Source organism: Malaclemys terrapin, chromosome 6, assembly GCF_027887155.1.
Source record: "Malaclemys terrapin pileata isolate rMalTer1 chromosome 6, rMalTer1.hap1, whole genome shotgun sequence".
Classification (NCBI taxonomy): domain Eukaryota; kingdom Metazoa; phylum Chordata; order Testudines; family Emydidae; genus Malaclemys; species Malaclemys terrapin.
In genome coordinates, this window is record NC_071510.1 from 122,121,469 (window position 1) to 122,137,628 (window position 16,160).

At 48.8% G+C, this 16,160-nt stretch overlaps 1 protein-coding gene across 1 annotated transcript in view; it reads right to left on the minus strand.

Moving 5' to 3' along the window:
* Positions 1-16,160, minus strand: part of LOC128838814 (urea transporter 2-like) — a 50,791-nt gene that overhangs the window by 13,155 nt on the left and 21,476 nt on the right. Inside the window, exons 4-9 of the mRNA XM_054031239.1 lie at positions 15,052-15,211; positions 14,119-14,308; positions 9,636-9,764; positions 7,035-7,069; positions 6,877-6,938; positions 679-826 (exon numbers count right to left, since the gene is read on the minus strand). Of these exons, the coding sequence (XP_053887214.1) occupies positions 679-826; positions 6,877-6,938; positions 7,035-7,069; positions 9,636-9,764; positions 14,119-14,308; positions 15,052-15,211 (724 nt within the window). The remainder of the gene's footprint in view (positions 1-678; positions 827-6,876; positions 6,939-7,034; positions 7,070-9,635; positions 9,765-14,118; positions 14,309-15,051; positions 15,212-16,160) is intronic.

A 16,160-nucleotide genomic window follows, 5' to 3' on the forward strand; every position in this document is an offset into this window, starting at 1 on the left:
CTCACTGGAAGTTGATGAATGAAGGCAGGTTTGGATTGTGAGGCCCAGATTCACAAAGGTATTTAAGCACCTAACTCCCAGGGGAAGTTAGCTACGTAGGTACCTTTGCGAATCTGGACCTAAATGCTTTCCCAGCAGCCCTACATTTCAGAACCACAGAAATCTCTTGTTCTTTGCACAGCTGGTCAAAAAGGTCGGTCTATTTCTTGAACCTTTTTTTTGGTTTTATTTGAACTATACCACAAAATATATTTCATGTTTTCAATGAAAAATTTCTAAACAAAATTTTAAAAAAAGACATTTGAAAAATTGCGTTTCATTTTGGTGTGTAAAAATCATTTGTGCGCTCTCTCTCTCTCGCTTGCTTTTTTTTTTTTTAACTGTCTGTCCATTGAGAAAGGGGAGAGGAGAAGTGAAAGTGGCTTTCTCCCCTCACTGTTTTTTTTTTTTTTTTTTTTTGAAAACTTGACATTTTTCATCACAAAATCAAAACTTCAACCAAAATGCTTGTTGGAAAAGTTTTCTTTTTTTTGTCAAAAAAAAAAAAAAGTTTTGTCAAAAAAGCCATTTTCCATCAGTAAAACCAAGTATAGATTGCAAATGTTTCCACCGGCTTTAATTATTTTCATATTATGTGATCGTGTATGACATCTGTAAGAGAGAAATAGTCTGTAATACCTGCCAGCATCCCCACTGCTGATCCGATTGCAGCATGCAAGCAAATGAGAGGAGAGGAGATGAATAAAGCAACCAGGAAGATGCCACCAGTCCAGGGGTTATCACAGCCGTACACCTGGCCGACGCCGACTGGAATGGATTGTAACAGCTACAGACATTTGTAAAGGAGAGGTTAGTATATATTGTTTGCAGTGCTGTTGGTCCCAGAATATAAAAGAGACAAGATGGGTGAGGTAATATCTTTTATTGGACCTACTTCTGAGGTGTTAATGCCCACTTCGTTTTGAATATTTTCTTGCAACATGTGTTAACTTCTTATGTTTAACAATCAGTTCCACTTTGTATTTCGCTGTGACACTTGGGGTATGTCTACACTGCAGTTAAGTGCCCGTGGCTGGCCCAGATCTGATGACTTGGACTAGGGGTGCTTGGGCTATGGGGCTGTATCCTGTGTAGACGTTCAGGCTTGGGCTGGAGTCTGAGCTCGGGGACCCCGCAAATCGGGAGGATCTCAGAGCCCAAATGTCTACCTGGCAATTAAGCAGCCCCGCAGCCCGAATCAGCTGACTGGGTCCAGCTGAAGGTGGTTAATTGCAGTGTAGACATACCCGCTGATGACCTTTCCCAGATCTGAGGAAGAGCCCTGTGGTGCTCGAAAGCTTGTCTCTTTCACCAACAGAAATTGGTTCAAAGATATTACCTCACCCATTTTGTCTCTCAGCTTGTTAAAGAGTTTGTTATTTCATTATTCTGAGCATACAAACAAAACCCAAATACATGGGGATTTCCCTAGTAATGACACAGAGATTAGGAGGAGGAAATTCTCACTTCTAGGGCTTTATGCATCTGAGAGGAGGGCATTACTAGTACTTATGGAGCGGAGTAGCAGATAGAGCCCACATTCGTCCCCCCCCCACACTCATTTTGTGTCCCCATGAATCTGCACTGGACTTGTACCCCCACTAATGGAAATGTCCCTGTACAATTTAACAGGGATGAAGCTAATGGGATTCAATAAAAAGCCCTCCAAATACCTATCGAATTTAATAAAAATGCCAACCTGTTTCTATGCAGTGTAGCTGTAGCCAGGTCGGTCCCAGGATCAGGGCCGGCTCCAGCATTTCTGCCGCCCCAAGCAAAAAAAAAAAAGGGGGGGGGGGATTGCGATCGGCGGCAGCAATTGGAAAAAAAAAAAAAGCCGCGATTGGCGGCGGCAGTTCAGCGGCAGGTCCTTCGCTCCTAGAGGGAGTGAGGGACCTGCCGCCCCCGAATTGCTGCAGGTGCCGCCCCTCTCCCTTGGCCGCCCCAAGCACCTGCTTGTTAAGCTGGTGCCCGGAACCGGCCCTGCCCAGGATATTAGAGAGATGCGGTGGGGGAGGAAGAAGCAGCTCTGTGTGGCTGGAAAGCTTGTCTCTCTCACCAACAGAAGTTGGTCCAATAAAAGATATCACCTCACCCACCTTGTCACTCTTAACAACCCGTTAATCGTTAATTTTTTAATCAGCCTACAAAATTCTATAGCCTGGATATAGTTTTGGATCATCCTATAGAATTCAGTAGAAAACACACGTAGAAAATGCATCTATTAAATTCTACAGGGATTTTCCATAGGAAATGGCCACATTCCTGCCCCATCCACTTCCTTTAACCCCTGTGAAGAGCCATGTAATTTTTAACCATGATGCACAGAGGATAGGATTTTGACTTTATCTGTGCTGGGTCCTCCTTTATGCATAGATCTTCATAGAGACATAGATTTTAAGACCGGAAGGGATCATTGTATCATCTAGTCTGCTCTCCTCTTTATCACAGACCATAGAATTTCATCCAGTTACTGCTGAATTGAGCACAATAACTTGTGTTTGACTAAAGGCCTCCAGTCTTGATGTGAAGACATCAAGATATGGAGAATCCACCACTTTCCTTATTAGTTTGTTCCAGTAATTAATCAACCTCACTGTTAAGAATTTATACCTTATTTGTAAGTGGAATTTGTCTGGGTTTAACTTCAAGCCATTGATTCCTATTATGCCTTTCTCTGCTAGGTTAAAGAGTCCTGTACTATCTGGTATTTTCTTCCCGTGAAGTGACTCATACACCACGATCAAGCCATCTCTTGATTTTCTTTTTTGATCAGCTAAACCATGGGGGGAAAAACCTTTTTGGCCTGAAGGCCGCATCGGGTTTAGTAAATTGTATGGAGGGTTGGTTAGGGGAGGGGGTCGTGGCCGGCCCCCACCTCCTATCTGCCCCCCCCCCCCCCCGAGACTCCTGCCCCACCCAACCCCGCCTGGTCCCTTTGGGACCCCTGCCCCATCCACACCCCCCCGCTCCCTGTCCTCTGACCGCCCCTGGATCCCCACCACCCTATCCAACCCCTCCTCTCATTCCTGACAGCCCCCTGGGACCCCTGACCCATCCACACACCCCTTCTCCCTGTCCTGACTGCTCCTGGAACCCCTGCCCCTGACTGTCCCTCACCACCCCATCCAACCCTCCCTCCTTCCTGACTGCCCCCCAGCACCCCTGCCCCCATTCAGCCCCCCCCTGTTTCCCCCCCGACCACCATCCACATCACTGCCCCCTGACCGCCACTCCAAACTCCTCTGCCCTCTATCCAACCCCCCCACCTCCTTACTGCGCTGCCTGGAGCACCGGTGGCTGGTGGTGCTGGAGCCGTGCCACCCGGCTGGAGCCGGGCCACGCCACCACCATACAGCTCAAAGCACCGTGTGAGGCTGGGCTCTGCAGCTGCACTGCCCCAGGAGCTCGAGCCCCGTCGCCCAGAGCATTGTGCCGGCAGTGGAGCGAGCGAGTTGAGGCTGCGGGGGAGGGGCGACAGCAGGGGAGGGGCCGGGAGCGAACCTCCCAGGCTAGGAGCTCGGGGGCCAGGCAGGACAGTCCCGCGGGCCAGATTTGGCCCGTGGGCCGTAGTTTGCCCACCCCTGAGCTAAACAGATTGAGCTCCTTAAGTCTCTCACTGCAACTGCTGCTCTCAGTCCTAATGCAACTGCTTCAGTGCATGCTGTGTTGTTGTAGAAAAAGCACCAGAAAGCACCCCCACCGTCCGCCAAAAAAAATTCCATATGAAAGTTTATGGGAGAGTTTAGTCAGCGTGAAATCCTGGCAGCAAAGCTGAAGCTTAAACAGTGAAGTATTTCAAAGCCACGTCTCAGGCTTTCCCAGTGCTTACTACCAGTCCGTGTTCCATGGCTGCCACCACCTGGATCTCTTGGGGATTTTAAATTTCATCTGATAGCATAGCACCTGATCTAATTCCCATTATAGTCCACGGGAGTCTTTCCATTGACCACAATGAGCGTCGGATCAGGCCCATGGCCCCTGGAGTTGAAGAAGGCTGTTTGTTGTTAGTCTCTCCCTTGCCCTTGCATTTCAGCATTCTTGATCAGCACCTCAACATTGTCTTTGGCCTTTTGTTTCTTCTGCACAGGAGAGAAATTAGCCTAGTGTAAGTAGGCCAAAGCTCCTTCAGACCTCTTGTCAAAGTCAGGCTCTGCGATTTCACACTTATCACCCTTTTCACTTGGTGACAATGCAGTTATTTTGGGAATTCTATTCAGGGCGTGCCAGGGGGCTGACATGCCTGATCGTGACTCTTTGTCACTTACTCGGGTGCCTCTTATTGTCCTGCAGGATTTTTCGCTCTGTGCAAACCTAACCAAGGGATGTGTTAATAAGTAATCCAGAAATGAGCCACATAGATGGTGAGCCTTGCAGGGCCGGTGCAACCACTAGGCGAACTAGGCGACTGCCTAGTGGTTGAGGGTGCCTAAAAGCCCGCTCAGGCGAGGAGGTGGAGTGGAGGTGAGCGGGGGCGGAGAGGGCCACCCGCAGTAACTGGGGGGGGGGGGGGAAGGGGGCGCACAGGGGAACTGCTCCTCGCCCCAGATCACTTCCACTCTGCCTCTTCTGCTGAGCACACAGTTCCCGCTCTAATTCTCCTCCAATCGGCGCCGCAAGCCTGGGAGGGGAGGAGAATTAGAGTTGCGCAGGTGTTCTCAGCGGAGATGAGCTGGGGAGGGCTCCCCGGGCGGGATTAGCTGCCGTGGGGGGGGGGGGGGGGGCTCCCCGGGCGGGGTTAGCTGCAGAGGAGGGGTAGCTGCTGCGGGGCGGGGGGAGAGGGCGGCGGGCTCCCCGGGTGGGGGGCAGGCTGGGTTAGCTGCTGTGGCGGGCAGGGTTAGCTGCTGCGGGGGGGGGGGGGGGGGGGGTTAGCTGGGTGGGGGGGTGGCGCAAGGTGGAAGTTCCCTTGCACTGGCCCTGGAGCCTTGGTAGTCACTCATTCAAAAGTACTGACAGCTTTCACCTTTTTCTGCTTCAGTCTGCGGACTTCCTTTTAAGTATTAGATATTGTAAGGCGATGTCTCCAACCTAACATTTTTTTTCATGACTGATATTGTGTTCAGATATCGATAACAGAATAAACTGAAATCTAATGCTTTGGCCTCCCCCACCTCCCCAAAAGGCCTCATTTTAATAAGCATCAGTTCCATGGAAACGGCTCTTTCTGTCAGCAGATAGTTCTTACAGTTTTGGGGTAGCCAGCTGGCATTTCTAGATGATCTCTTTCACCTTTCAAAGTTATTCGTGAAGAAGATGTTTCTAATTCTTTCCTTTAATATGAATAAATCTCCACTGAAGCAGGATTTATGTGGTCTCTAATGAAGGTATTTGCCAAGTAAAGGCCCAGGCCAAATTCTTTGCTGTCATAAATGGGCCTCCTTCCATTCACTTCAAAGGAGTTTTGCTCATTTCCCTCAGCAGAGAATCTGTTCCTTCCTTTGCACCTCAAACTCTCTTTGGAATCAATAGGTATTTGAGGTGTGCAAGGAACGCAGTGTTGGGGAGGTCACCAGCCACATATAGAGTGCTGTATATACTCGTTCATTAGCCTGTTCATTTATAAGCCGACCCCCCAAGCTGGTTAGGTAAAAATGGCAAAAACTGTATGACCCTTTCATAAGCCGACCCTATATTTCAGGGGTTGGCAAACTTTGGCTCCTGGCCCATTAGGGTAAGCTTCTAGTGGGCCTGGATGTTTTGTTTACCTGAGGCGTTCACAGGCACGGAGCCCCTCAGCTCCCAGTGGCTGCGGTTTCCTGTTCCCAGCCAGTGGGAACTTCCCGCAGGTCCCATTGGCTGGGAACGGCGAACCACGGCCACAGGGAGCTGAGGGGCTCCATGCCTGCAGACGCTCCAGGTAAACAAAACAACATGTATTAGATATTCAATTCAATGATTCCATAGAGTTTAAAATCATCAAATTTTGGTGTAGACCGTTTATAAGCCAACCCCCGCTCTTTGACGAGGCACTTTTTTACCAAAAATATTTGGCTTATGAACGAGTATATACGGTAATTTTCAGTTTTGACTTGGTTCTATAGCTCTCGTTTGATGATGTGCCCTGTGGAGTTGTACTTTGTTTTATTGCTCTACATATATTTAAAATTCTTGATAGATGCTTATAAATAACATCTATTATCATTGGGGTTTTTTTTCTTTGTTGTTCTCCACTTGGCAAAGGTTAATTTCCTTTTCCTATCTGTCTTAACAAGTTTAAAATGGAAATACCCATTTCTACAAGCTTTTTTTATACATTGGCATTAATTAATGATGGCAGCACAACTTTGGAAATAGCACTGGTTGGATAATAGTAGAGGGACCACTAGAGTATAAAAGATTGTTTTTGTGTAGGTCCAGCATAAATATTGGCTATAAAAAAATCTGCATCTCTGCCTGTACATGAGTTTCTAATGATCCCATCATGATAGTGTCTGTGCCAATTTCTTAACAGAAAGATGATTTTTAAAAAACTTAATACACTATATTAATCATGTGTGATACAAAGGTGTAATCCCAACATTACAAAAATGTGAATAGAACTATGGAGCCATGACTAGTGTCTCCATGGTAATGGATTATTAGAATCCAGAGAGATTCACTGAGGATTATAACATGTATTTAGGTTCAGTTGTATGTTTAAGATACTTGGAAACTCTAAAATTGAAGTCACCAAAACAGACAGTTGCCATATTAAAGTATTACATATCGGTTACTTGTTACGATGTAAATACAGAATTGTATTATGGGGCTCTGTCTTTGTCATGTAAAATAAAAGGGCATGGCTCTTTATTGGCTTACTGTGTAAGTGGCGTGGAATGTTTCTTTAGTGACTCTTACCTTTGGCACATCAATGTTGGACCAGGTGATATTGGGCACTGATGTTGCAGGTTTAATGAGGACTGTAGGGAAGAAAAGGTTGTAGTGTCCAGTGGCCGCAGAGTATAATGTCACTGCTGCGTTGAAAGGCAGGGTGAAAACAGGAAGATCCCACTTACTGAAGATTGAGCCTAAAGCACTGGAGAAAATGGGGCTGAAAGAGAAAAACAAAATTATCTCATTAGAAGCTTGTGAAGATTAATTCCTCAGATCGCTCAGCCAGGCAAAAACTATCCATTATCCTGACAGATAATTTAGGAAATGCATACTCTTCATGCCTTTTGGTTTTCGTTAGGAACTGTTTGAGTTCCAGAGGTCCTTCTGATACAATCAGATTTATTTTAGGTTATCTTGCAAGTCCCTCATCCCTACTTGTGCATTGCAATCAGCAATACACAGATTTCCTCCCTGCTTTCATTACCCTAAAAATATTTAGGGACAGATCTTCAGTTGGTGTGAACTGATGCAGCTTTATTGACTTCAATGAAGCTGATTTACACCAGCAGAGGATCTGGCCCTTAATTCAGTAGAGCTAGAGAGGGGCCCAAATCAGACCAGAGCCAAGCCTTGAGCTGGGAGAAAGCTTTGAGTCTATCCAAGCTTATGGGTTGGGACCCTGGATAATTAAAACAATAGACAAAGCCTATGACCATTTGAGTTACAGCAACAAAATTGGTTATAATTCGCCACCTGAGCTTCAGGCAGACAAGAGAATCTATGCGTTTCAGCCCTTTCCAGGAAAATGTCCTGAGTTCAAAAGACCGATTGCCAATCTGACTGGGCACATCATTGTTTGATAGGCCAGTAAAATATCATTAGTTGTTTTCATGATCATCAATCATCATGGTTAAGGGCAGGTGAGTAGGTTTTGTGCCTGGGCTGGTAAATGTTTATAACATTTTTACAATACCCATTTATACATGTAAAAGAATAAATGAAAACATTGTGGTTTACAAGGGCAGGGAAATGGTGAAAATAATGTTGCTGTTCACATTACAATGGGCAACTGACATACAGCCCTGTGGCTAACATTTAGGACATTGAATTAATTTCAGTTAAATGTGGAATTTACATGTAAACTGGGAATTTATTTTAGAAAGGATTCATCTAAAATGTATAAAGATAAATGATAGTAAAAAAAATCACAGCTTTAGAAGCCAATACATGTGTGGTATACTCCGGAGGGAATTCTGCATCCCTCCCCCAAAATTCTGCGCACAATATTTTAAAATGGCTGTGGGGAACAGAGGCCACGGGCTGCACAGAGGTGGGAGATCACCCTGCAGCCCCCGGCCCTGGCCCCGGACTTGGCGGTGAGGCTGCACCCGACCCACCAGGTGTGGCTGGGGAGGTTCAGCCTGGCAGGATCCAAGTGTGGAGGGGTTTAGTGGGGGGGGGGGGATCCAGGTGTAGGGTGAGAGGGTTCTGTGTAGGGCAATCTGGGTGTGGGCAGCTTAGTGGGTGTTCTGGATGCGGGGGACGGATCTGGATGCACAGGGGGTCATTGGGGGACAATGGGACTCTGCAGGGGGAGGTGATTGGGGCTCATCGGGGGGTCTGGGTGTGGGGGGATGGGGCTCAGCAGAGGGGGTCTGAGTGTGGGGGATTTAGGGAGGGAGTGGGACTTGGTGGGGTGCGGGTCTGGATGCAGCTGATTGGGGCTCAGTGGGGTGAGGATCCGGATGGTCCAGGTGCAGGTGGGATGGGGCTCACCAGGATGGGTGTTTGAGTGCAGGGAGCTCAGTGGGGGATGTCTGGGTGCAGGGGTGGGGGTCCAGATGCAGGGAGGGTGGGGATCAGGGGAGTCCGGGTGAGGAGATGGGGCTTGGCGGGGGGGGGGGGGGGGGTTGGGTGCAGGGAGGAAGTGGGGTGAGTGGTTGGTGGTGAGGGTTCTGGATGTGGGGGCAGTCAGGCTTGGCAGGAGGTCTAGGTATGGGGGGGATCCAGATGCATAGGGTTTGGGCAGATGGGGGAGCAGCTCCCTGTCCCCATGGCTGAGGAGCGATGGGGGCAGGAAGAGAGAGTGTGTGTGTGTGTGTGTGTGTGTGCGTATGCATGTGCGTGTGTGTGCAGCTTCCTGCAGCCTGAGGAGGTTTCTAGGGGTGGTTCTGACTAGCCCTAGCCGCTCCTTGCAGGGTAAGAGGAGTTATGCCCAGCGCAGGGTAGGAGCCACCAACCAGGGCGTCCCCACCCCCGCATTACTGCACGATTTACCTCTCTGCCAGCTGCTCCAGATGGCTGACATGACTTGCCTGCACTGCTGGGGAGGGGCGCATGACCGCTCTTGTGGCTTCCCTTTGCTTCCCTGTCAGAAAGTCATTTTTCTGCAGAGAAGCAAAGAAATATGTGGGAGACATGAATTCTAGATATGCACAAAGCCCAGAATTCCCCCAGGAGTAGTAGTAGCATGATTTCATGAGTGTAAAAATCTATGCAAGACAACATACGACAACCAGTGTCTCAGGAACCAAAGGAATCAGAATCCAAGCACTGATGCACCTCAGTCCCTCTTATTCTCTGCCTGTGGCACATGGGAGTCTAGTCTGTGGGGACTGTAATATTTTGATCTCATTTCAGTTGTTGGATTTAGTTGGGTGGGTGTTGGTGGTCTGTGATATGCAGGAGGTCAGACTAGGTGATGTGGTGATCCCTTCTGCCTTTAAATTCTATGACACAGAACTGTTTAGGCTTTCACAGAAGCCTAAAAGTGTGCAACTTACCATGTTGTGGATGTAAGAGCAACAGGCAATAGAAGCCACCAATAGAAATCTCCCTTGTCAGAGAATACTGCTATGAGCAGTCCCACCAGGACCCCATTATAGCCATGCAGTCCCGCTGCTATGGATGATCTGTGGGAGAAAGACAATTGACTTGAAGGTTTTGTTGTTGAAATGCATCATCACTTAACTCTGTCCCTTCACCTGGGGTGAATCACTGCTTCCTGTGCTGGAATGTAATTTCCAGGTGTGCTGTGTACCAGTGGGGTGTGTGTGGAGATGCAGGGCAGAAGGGTGTGTGTGATTTCACAGTGGCCCACAGAGACAACGGATTTGAAGATGCCTTCACCACTGCCAGAGAAATGGCGGAAAACTTAGAAGTTGAGCCTATCTTCAAGGAAACTCCTTGGAAGAAGAGACAGTTTGATTATGAGGGCAGAGATGAGATGATGGGAAGCTTGGAAGAAAAATTCAAGAGGGAGCTTTTTTGCTAGCTCATCGACACTGCTCAAGTGTCCATCAAAGAAAGGTTGGGACAACTGAAGCTCCCAAAATGACCTGGGTTTTTTTGTATGACTGTAGTAAGCTACCGGTGGATAGGAAAACACTCTTGAAATATTGTGTGGACCTTCACCGGATGCTGACACATGGGTAATGTTAGGATGTCAATGATAAAGACCTCTATGTCGAATTGGACAACATCTGTCACATTTTGCAACATGGGAAGCACCTTCCACCCCAAGTTCTCCAATTCATTCATGAGGCAGAGCTGAAGGGCACTTTTCCTAATGTATGGATAGCTTTGAGGATTCGGCTCACGCTGATGGTCACAGTTGTGAGTGATGAGTGCAGGTTTTAATGAGTCTGAGCTTCGAAAACCTATCTTCGAACGACGATGACGACTGGTGCCTCCCTATATTGGGGGGGCACCAGCTCAAAAGGAGGACACGTGACCACTCCACGGGTCTCCTCCCTGCCCCAACCCCAGCCCGGGGCCCTGCACTGTCCCCGCCCCCTCCCCGCTTTCCCACGTTACCTGTGGGGGGGAGGAAGGGGCTCTGTCCTCCCGCTGCATCAGCTTCCCCCGCCGACCCCCCAGTATGTTCAGTTGCTCTCCCTGGCAGCCTGGCCCAGGCGAGGAACGGGACGGAGCTGCTCCCAGTCTCTGCTCTGTGCAGCGTAGCTAGTTGTCTGGGAGACAGCCTGGCTGGGGAGGGGCAACAGCAGAAACCTGCTCCCTGCCCAGGCTTGGCTTCTTGGGACTTCAGGGGGGCACCAGCTTGCTTGGCCGCTGTCCCCGGAAGCCCAGCCTGGGCAAGGAGCAGCCTGCTGCCACTGCAGCCAAGTGCTCTCCTACGTAGCTGCTGTGCTCTGGCCCCACCTCTTCTAAGGCTGTCACCTACCATAACACTATTTAATACCAGTCCACCCAAAGTTGGGGCACAATTCCATTTCTTGATGTTAGCACATTTCCATTATTCTTAAAATTAAAAAGTTTCTATAAGCTTAGAGGAAATACATTTTTGTATTTGCTTATATATGGCAAGAATAAATACAGATTTACAGATCCTAGAGTGCAAATTTATCATCTTGTGTGACAGGGATAAATCATGCATGCAAATCATGCATCAAAGTCATGAAATGGGCTACAAATGCAATAAAAAATATTCAAAAGTTTAACAAATGGAGGGGGAGGGATGCCAAAGATGCTCCTCACCTGGGGTGCCATTTGGTATAGGGCTAGCTTTGAGGAGGTGTTGCAAGGGCTTTGGAGGATAGGATGGAAATTCAAAATGATCTGGACAAACTGGAGAAATGGTCTGATGTAAACAGGATGAAATTCAATAAGGACAAATGCACAGTACTCCATTTAGGAAGGAACAATAAGTTGCACACATACAAAATTGGAAATAACTGCCTAGGAAGGAGTACTGCTAGGGTTACCATATTTCAGCAAGAAAAAAAGAGGACGGGAGGAGCCCCGCCCTAGCCCCGCCCCTGCCCCTCCCACTTCCCGCCCCCCCAGAACCCCCAACCCTCCCCCCGTTCCTTGTCCCCTGACTGCCCCCTCCTGGGACCCCTGCCCCTAACTGCCCCCCAGGACTCCACTCCCTATCTAAGCCTCCCTGCCTCTTGTCCCCTGACTGCCCCAACCCTTATCCACACCCCCACCCCCAGACAGACCCCTGGGACTCCCACGCCCCATCCAACCACTCCCCACCCCCTGACAGCCCCCCCCCCCGAACTCCCAACCCATCTAAACCCCTCTGCTCCCTGTCCCCTGACTGCTCCGATCCATCTCCCCACCCCTGCCACCTGACAGCCCCCCCCAGAACTCCCAAACACTCCCCCCCTGCTCCTTGTCCCCTGACTGCCCCCTCCTGGGACCCCTGCTCCTAACTGCCCCCGAGGACTCCACTCCCTATCTAAGCCTCCCTGCCTCTTGTCCCCTGACTGCCCCACCCTTATCCACACCCCCACCCCCAGACAGACCCCTGGGACTCCCACGCCCCATCCAACCACTCCCCACTCCCTCCCCAGAACTCCCAACCCATCTAAACCCCTCTGCTCCCTGTCCCCTGACTGCTCCGATCCATCTCCCCACCCCTGCCACCTGACAGCCCCCCCCAGAACTCCCAAACACCCCCCCCTGCTCCTTGTCCCCTGACTGCCCCCTCCTGGGACCCCTGCTCCTAACTGCCCTCCAGAACCCCACCCCCTACCTAAGACTCCCTGTTCCTTGTCCCCTAACTGCCCCCTCCTAAGACCCCCCCCCCAACTGCCCCCCAGGACCCTACCCCCTACCTGTACCCTGACTGCCCAAAACTTTCTCCACTCCCCCCAAAAAGCCCCCCCCGTTTCTTGACTGCCCCCTCCAGAACCTTCCTGCCCCCGGTCCCCCTTACCCTGCTGCTCAGAACAGAGTGTTGGGCTCTGTGCAGCGGAGCCGGACACGTGGCTGAGCTCCCCAGCACAACAAAACCCGGTCTGGCCCTGCACAACAAAACCCGGTCTGGCCCTGCACAGTGCTGCTGGACTGGGCTGCAAGGGAGCTGCCGGCTCAGAATGCAGGGCGGATCCGGCTCCTCTACAGCTGCTCCTGAGTCCAGCCCGGGACTTCCCTGCAGCCCTCCCAGCCGCTCGCTCTGCTAATCCCGGACATTGTGAGTGCTTTACAAATTCCCCCCGGACGCTATTTTTAGCACACAAAAGGAGGACATGTCCGGGTAAATCCGGACGAATGGTAACCCTAAGTACTGCAGAAAAAGATCTGGGGGTCATAGTGGATCACAAGCTAAATATGAGTCAACAGTGTAACACTTCGTATCATTCTGGGATATATTAGCAGAAATGTTGTAAGCAAGACACGAGAAGTAATTCTTCTGCTCTCCTCTGTGCTGAGTAGGCCTCAACTGAAGTATTGTGTCCAGTTCTGGATGCCACATTTCAGGAAAAATGTGGACAATTGGAGAAAGTCCAGAGAAGAGCAACAAAAATTATTAAAGGTCTAGAAAACGTGACTTATAAGGGAAGACTGAAAAAATTGGGTTTGTTTAGTCTGGAAAAGAGACTACTGAGAGGGGACATGATGATAGTTTTCAAGTACATAAATAGTTGTTACAAGGAGGGAAAATATTTGCTCTCCTTAACCTCTGAGAACAGGCATGGGTGGCGTGTGACCCCTGAATTTGGGGAGGCTGTGTGCAAGCACCAGATGCTTCCTAGAAGTGGGGGGCCATGCCCCCTGCTTTGCCTTGAGGCCCACACCTGCTTGGACTTCTCTCCCCAAGGCCCCACCTGTGCTCCACCCCCACGAATGCAGATATAAATTGGATATCTGCAGAGCACTGGGGCTTTACTGGGAACTGCTGTCCCTTGTTGTGCTAGTGTGTGCAAGTGGCTCACACGCTCACGGACAGGACTAGTGCGACCAGGGACAGCTGCTGGTGAGCCTGGTGCCCGTCAGCCACACTGAAGGAGCTGCCGGCACAGGGCACAGGCTCCTGGGAGTGCAGGGGACTGGAGTAGATGACCTCTCGAGGTCCCTACGCGTCTATAATTCTATGATAGAGCTAGCCCAGACTACAGCAGCAGTGAAGCCATAGCACCATGGGTATGTACTCCAGCAGCTCTGGCTTCACTGTTACTGTTACTCTAGCTGGCTAGGCCAAAGTTAGCTCAGGTTGGTCTACTGCAGCGTGCACATATCCTAGCTCCTGGGCTTGTTTGGCCTCAGTTAGGATTTCAGGAGCTCGGTCCTTGAAGGTGTCGGAAAAATGTATTTCTTAGTGAAGACAGCATTCCCCCACGGTTATGTTTCAGAGTATAACAACCTATATAGGAATAAGTTAGGAAGCACTTTTTCTTTCTATTGATCTGTTAAGCTAAGGCAGTACTAGCCACTCAGCACATCAAAGGGCAGATATTTGAACGTGGATCTTATTTCTCACTTATCACAATATTTTAAATCACCAGACCAACCTACCTGTCTTGATGAAGAAGAAGTGCTATTAATGTTGAGACAGCTGTTCCTAAACAGCCTGTGAGCGTCCACCAACGATTCTGGACCAGGAACCCAACAATCATGATAAGCCCACTGAGAGGGTTATTGACGAACATCACCTGGGATATCCCTCGCAGGACCCAGTCGACAAACTGAAATGGGAGTGGTTTACCTGAAAGAGATCACATTGTAAACACTTGGTAAATGAGATGGTCCTTCCAGGACGGTTTTCTGGAAACGCACGGAGAAATGCAAGGATGCCACACTGCTTGGCAGCAAAACCAAGGCACGTTATCGACGAGGCTGTAAAACTCGACTCAGATTTTATGATTGCCTGTACAATGGTTTGCAGCTGGAAGACTAACGGAGACGAATAGCGCAGCTGTTAGAGTTCCCTATTCTAAAGCATACAGGGCCAGATTCATACAAACTGGCTTACTTATGATGTCTGCATCTCGGATGGCAGATTAGGTGAGTATCTCGCTGCTGATTTATTGAGTGATCGAAACCCATGGAGGAATGATTTAACTTCACATTGGCATTTGGGCATGATAAACATTAGTCTGTGGAAAGAAAGGGGAGCATGATAAGGAACGACCCAACATTGAAATAAACATCCTCTGTTATGCTCACAAGATGAAATTCACTCCTTTGCAGAGGGGCCGGCACATGGGGTGAATTTCCGCTTATGCCCCCTCTGGACTTGGCTGGTGGATGAGCTTTGGCTGGCTTTTTGCACAAGGGGGCATTTCCCCTACAATGTAGGAATGGTTCAGTATTATCATTTCTATTCTGCAGTTTATTGAACCAGATCATCCTTGAATTAGTTAACACAGATGGAACACGCTGGTCGCTAATTATTAGCCACAGTGCTTTTCTGATGTACTCTAATTGGCTCAGTTGAAATGGGCTTACCTTGAAGCCAGATTCCAAACTGTTTCATGTCTCCTGTGATATAGCCCACGGCTTTGCAGACTTGCTTCCCACATTTTCTCACTGGAGTCTGGTTTTGTGTCTTCCTTTCCCCTTTCGTTTCTATCTTGACTTCAACATCCTCCATGGGTGCTTTCAGAGCCTTTGAAGGAATTCAGGAAAGGAGACAATGCATTACGATGCCCCAATTATTCCCTCTGCCACTTAGTATTTATTGCACTCTGAAACTGGGAGCAATTAGAGAGAAGGTGGTCTATTATGGAACTATGTGCTTTTCTTTAAAGTATCGCTCTTCATTGGATGAGAAGGTCGTGTCTTCAATCTCTGTCAGGTTCTCTGTATTGCCTCTCACCCCAGTACCCAAGGTCAAGATTTTCATAGTTTCATAAATCTGAAGGCCAGAAGGAACCATGGTCATCTAGAATGACCTGAGGCGTAATCCGGGCCATAGTTTCACTCAGTAATAACATGTGGTTCAGCTACAATCTACCTTCTAGAACTAAATCAATTCTTGATTTAAAGGGTGAAACCATGGCCCTATTAAAACCAATGGGAGTTTTGCCACTGATGTCAGCGGAGCCAAGATTTAGTCCCAAAACTCCATGTTACGGAGAATCCACCACGTCCCTTGGGAAGCTGTTCCAATGGATATGTACACTCACTGTTAACGTTTTTTTCACCTTATTTTTGGTTTGAATTTGTCTAGCTGTTTCTTCCAGCCATCAAAAGTGAGTGCTTAAAGGTAGGACCACATGTCCATATTTAATCACTTAAATGAGGTCAAATACAGCAAAGCCCAAAAACACAGGTTTAACTTTAAGCATGTGCATAGTCCCTCACACTACTACTCCCTTGCTTAAAGATAAGCTTGTTCTTATATGTTTGTCTGAATTAGGGTCTTAGGTGCAGAGCCTCAAAGATAGGTAGGTGCCTAGTTCCCATGGAGATCAATGGGAGTTAGGCATCTAAATGCCTTTGCGGTTCTGGCCTGAATGCCTGATTTTCAAAAGTGCTCAGCACTTATTTAAGAGACTAGGGGCCTGATCCGAGGCCTGTTGAAGTCATTGGAAAGACCGTATGAATGTAGGATC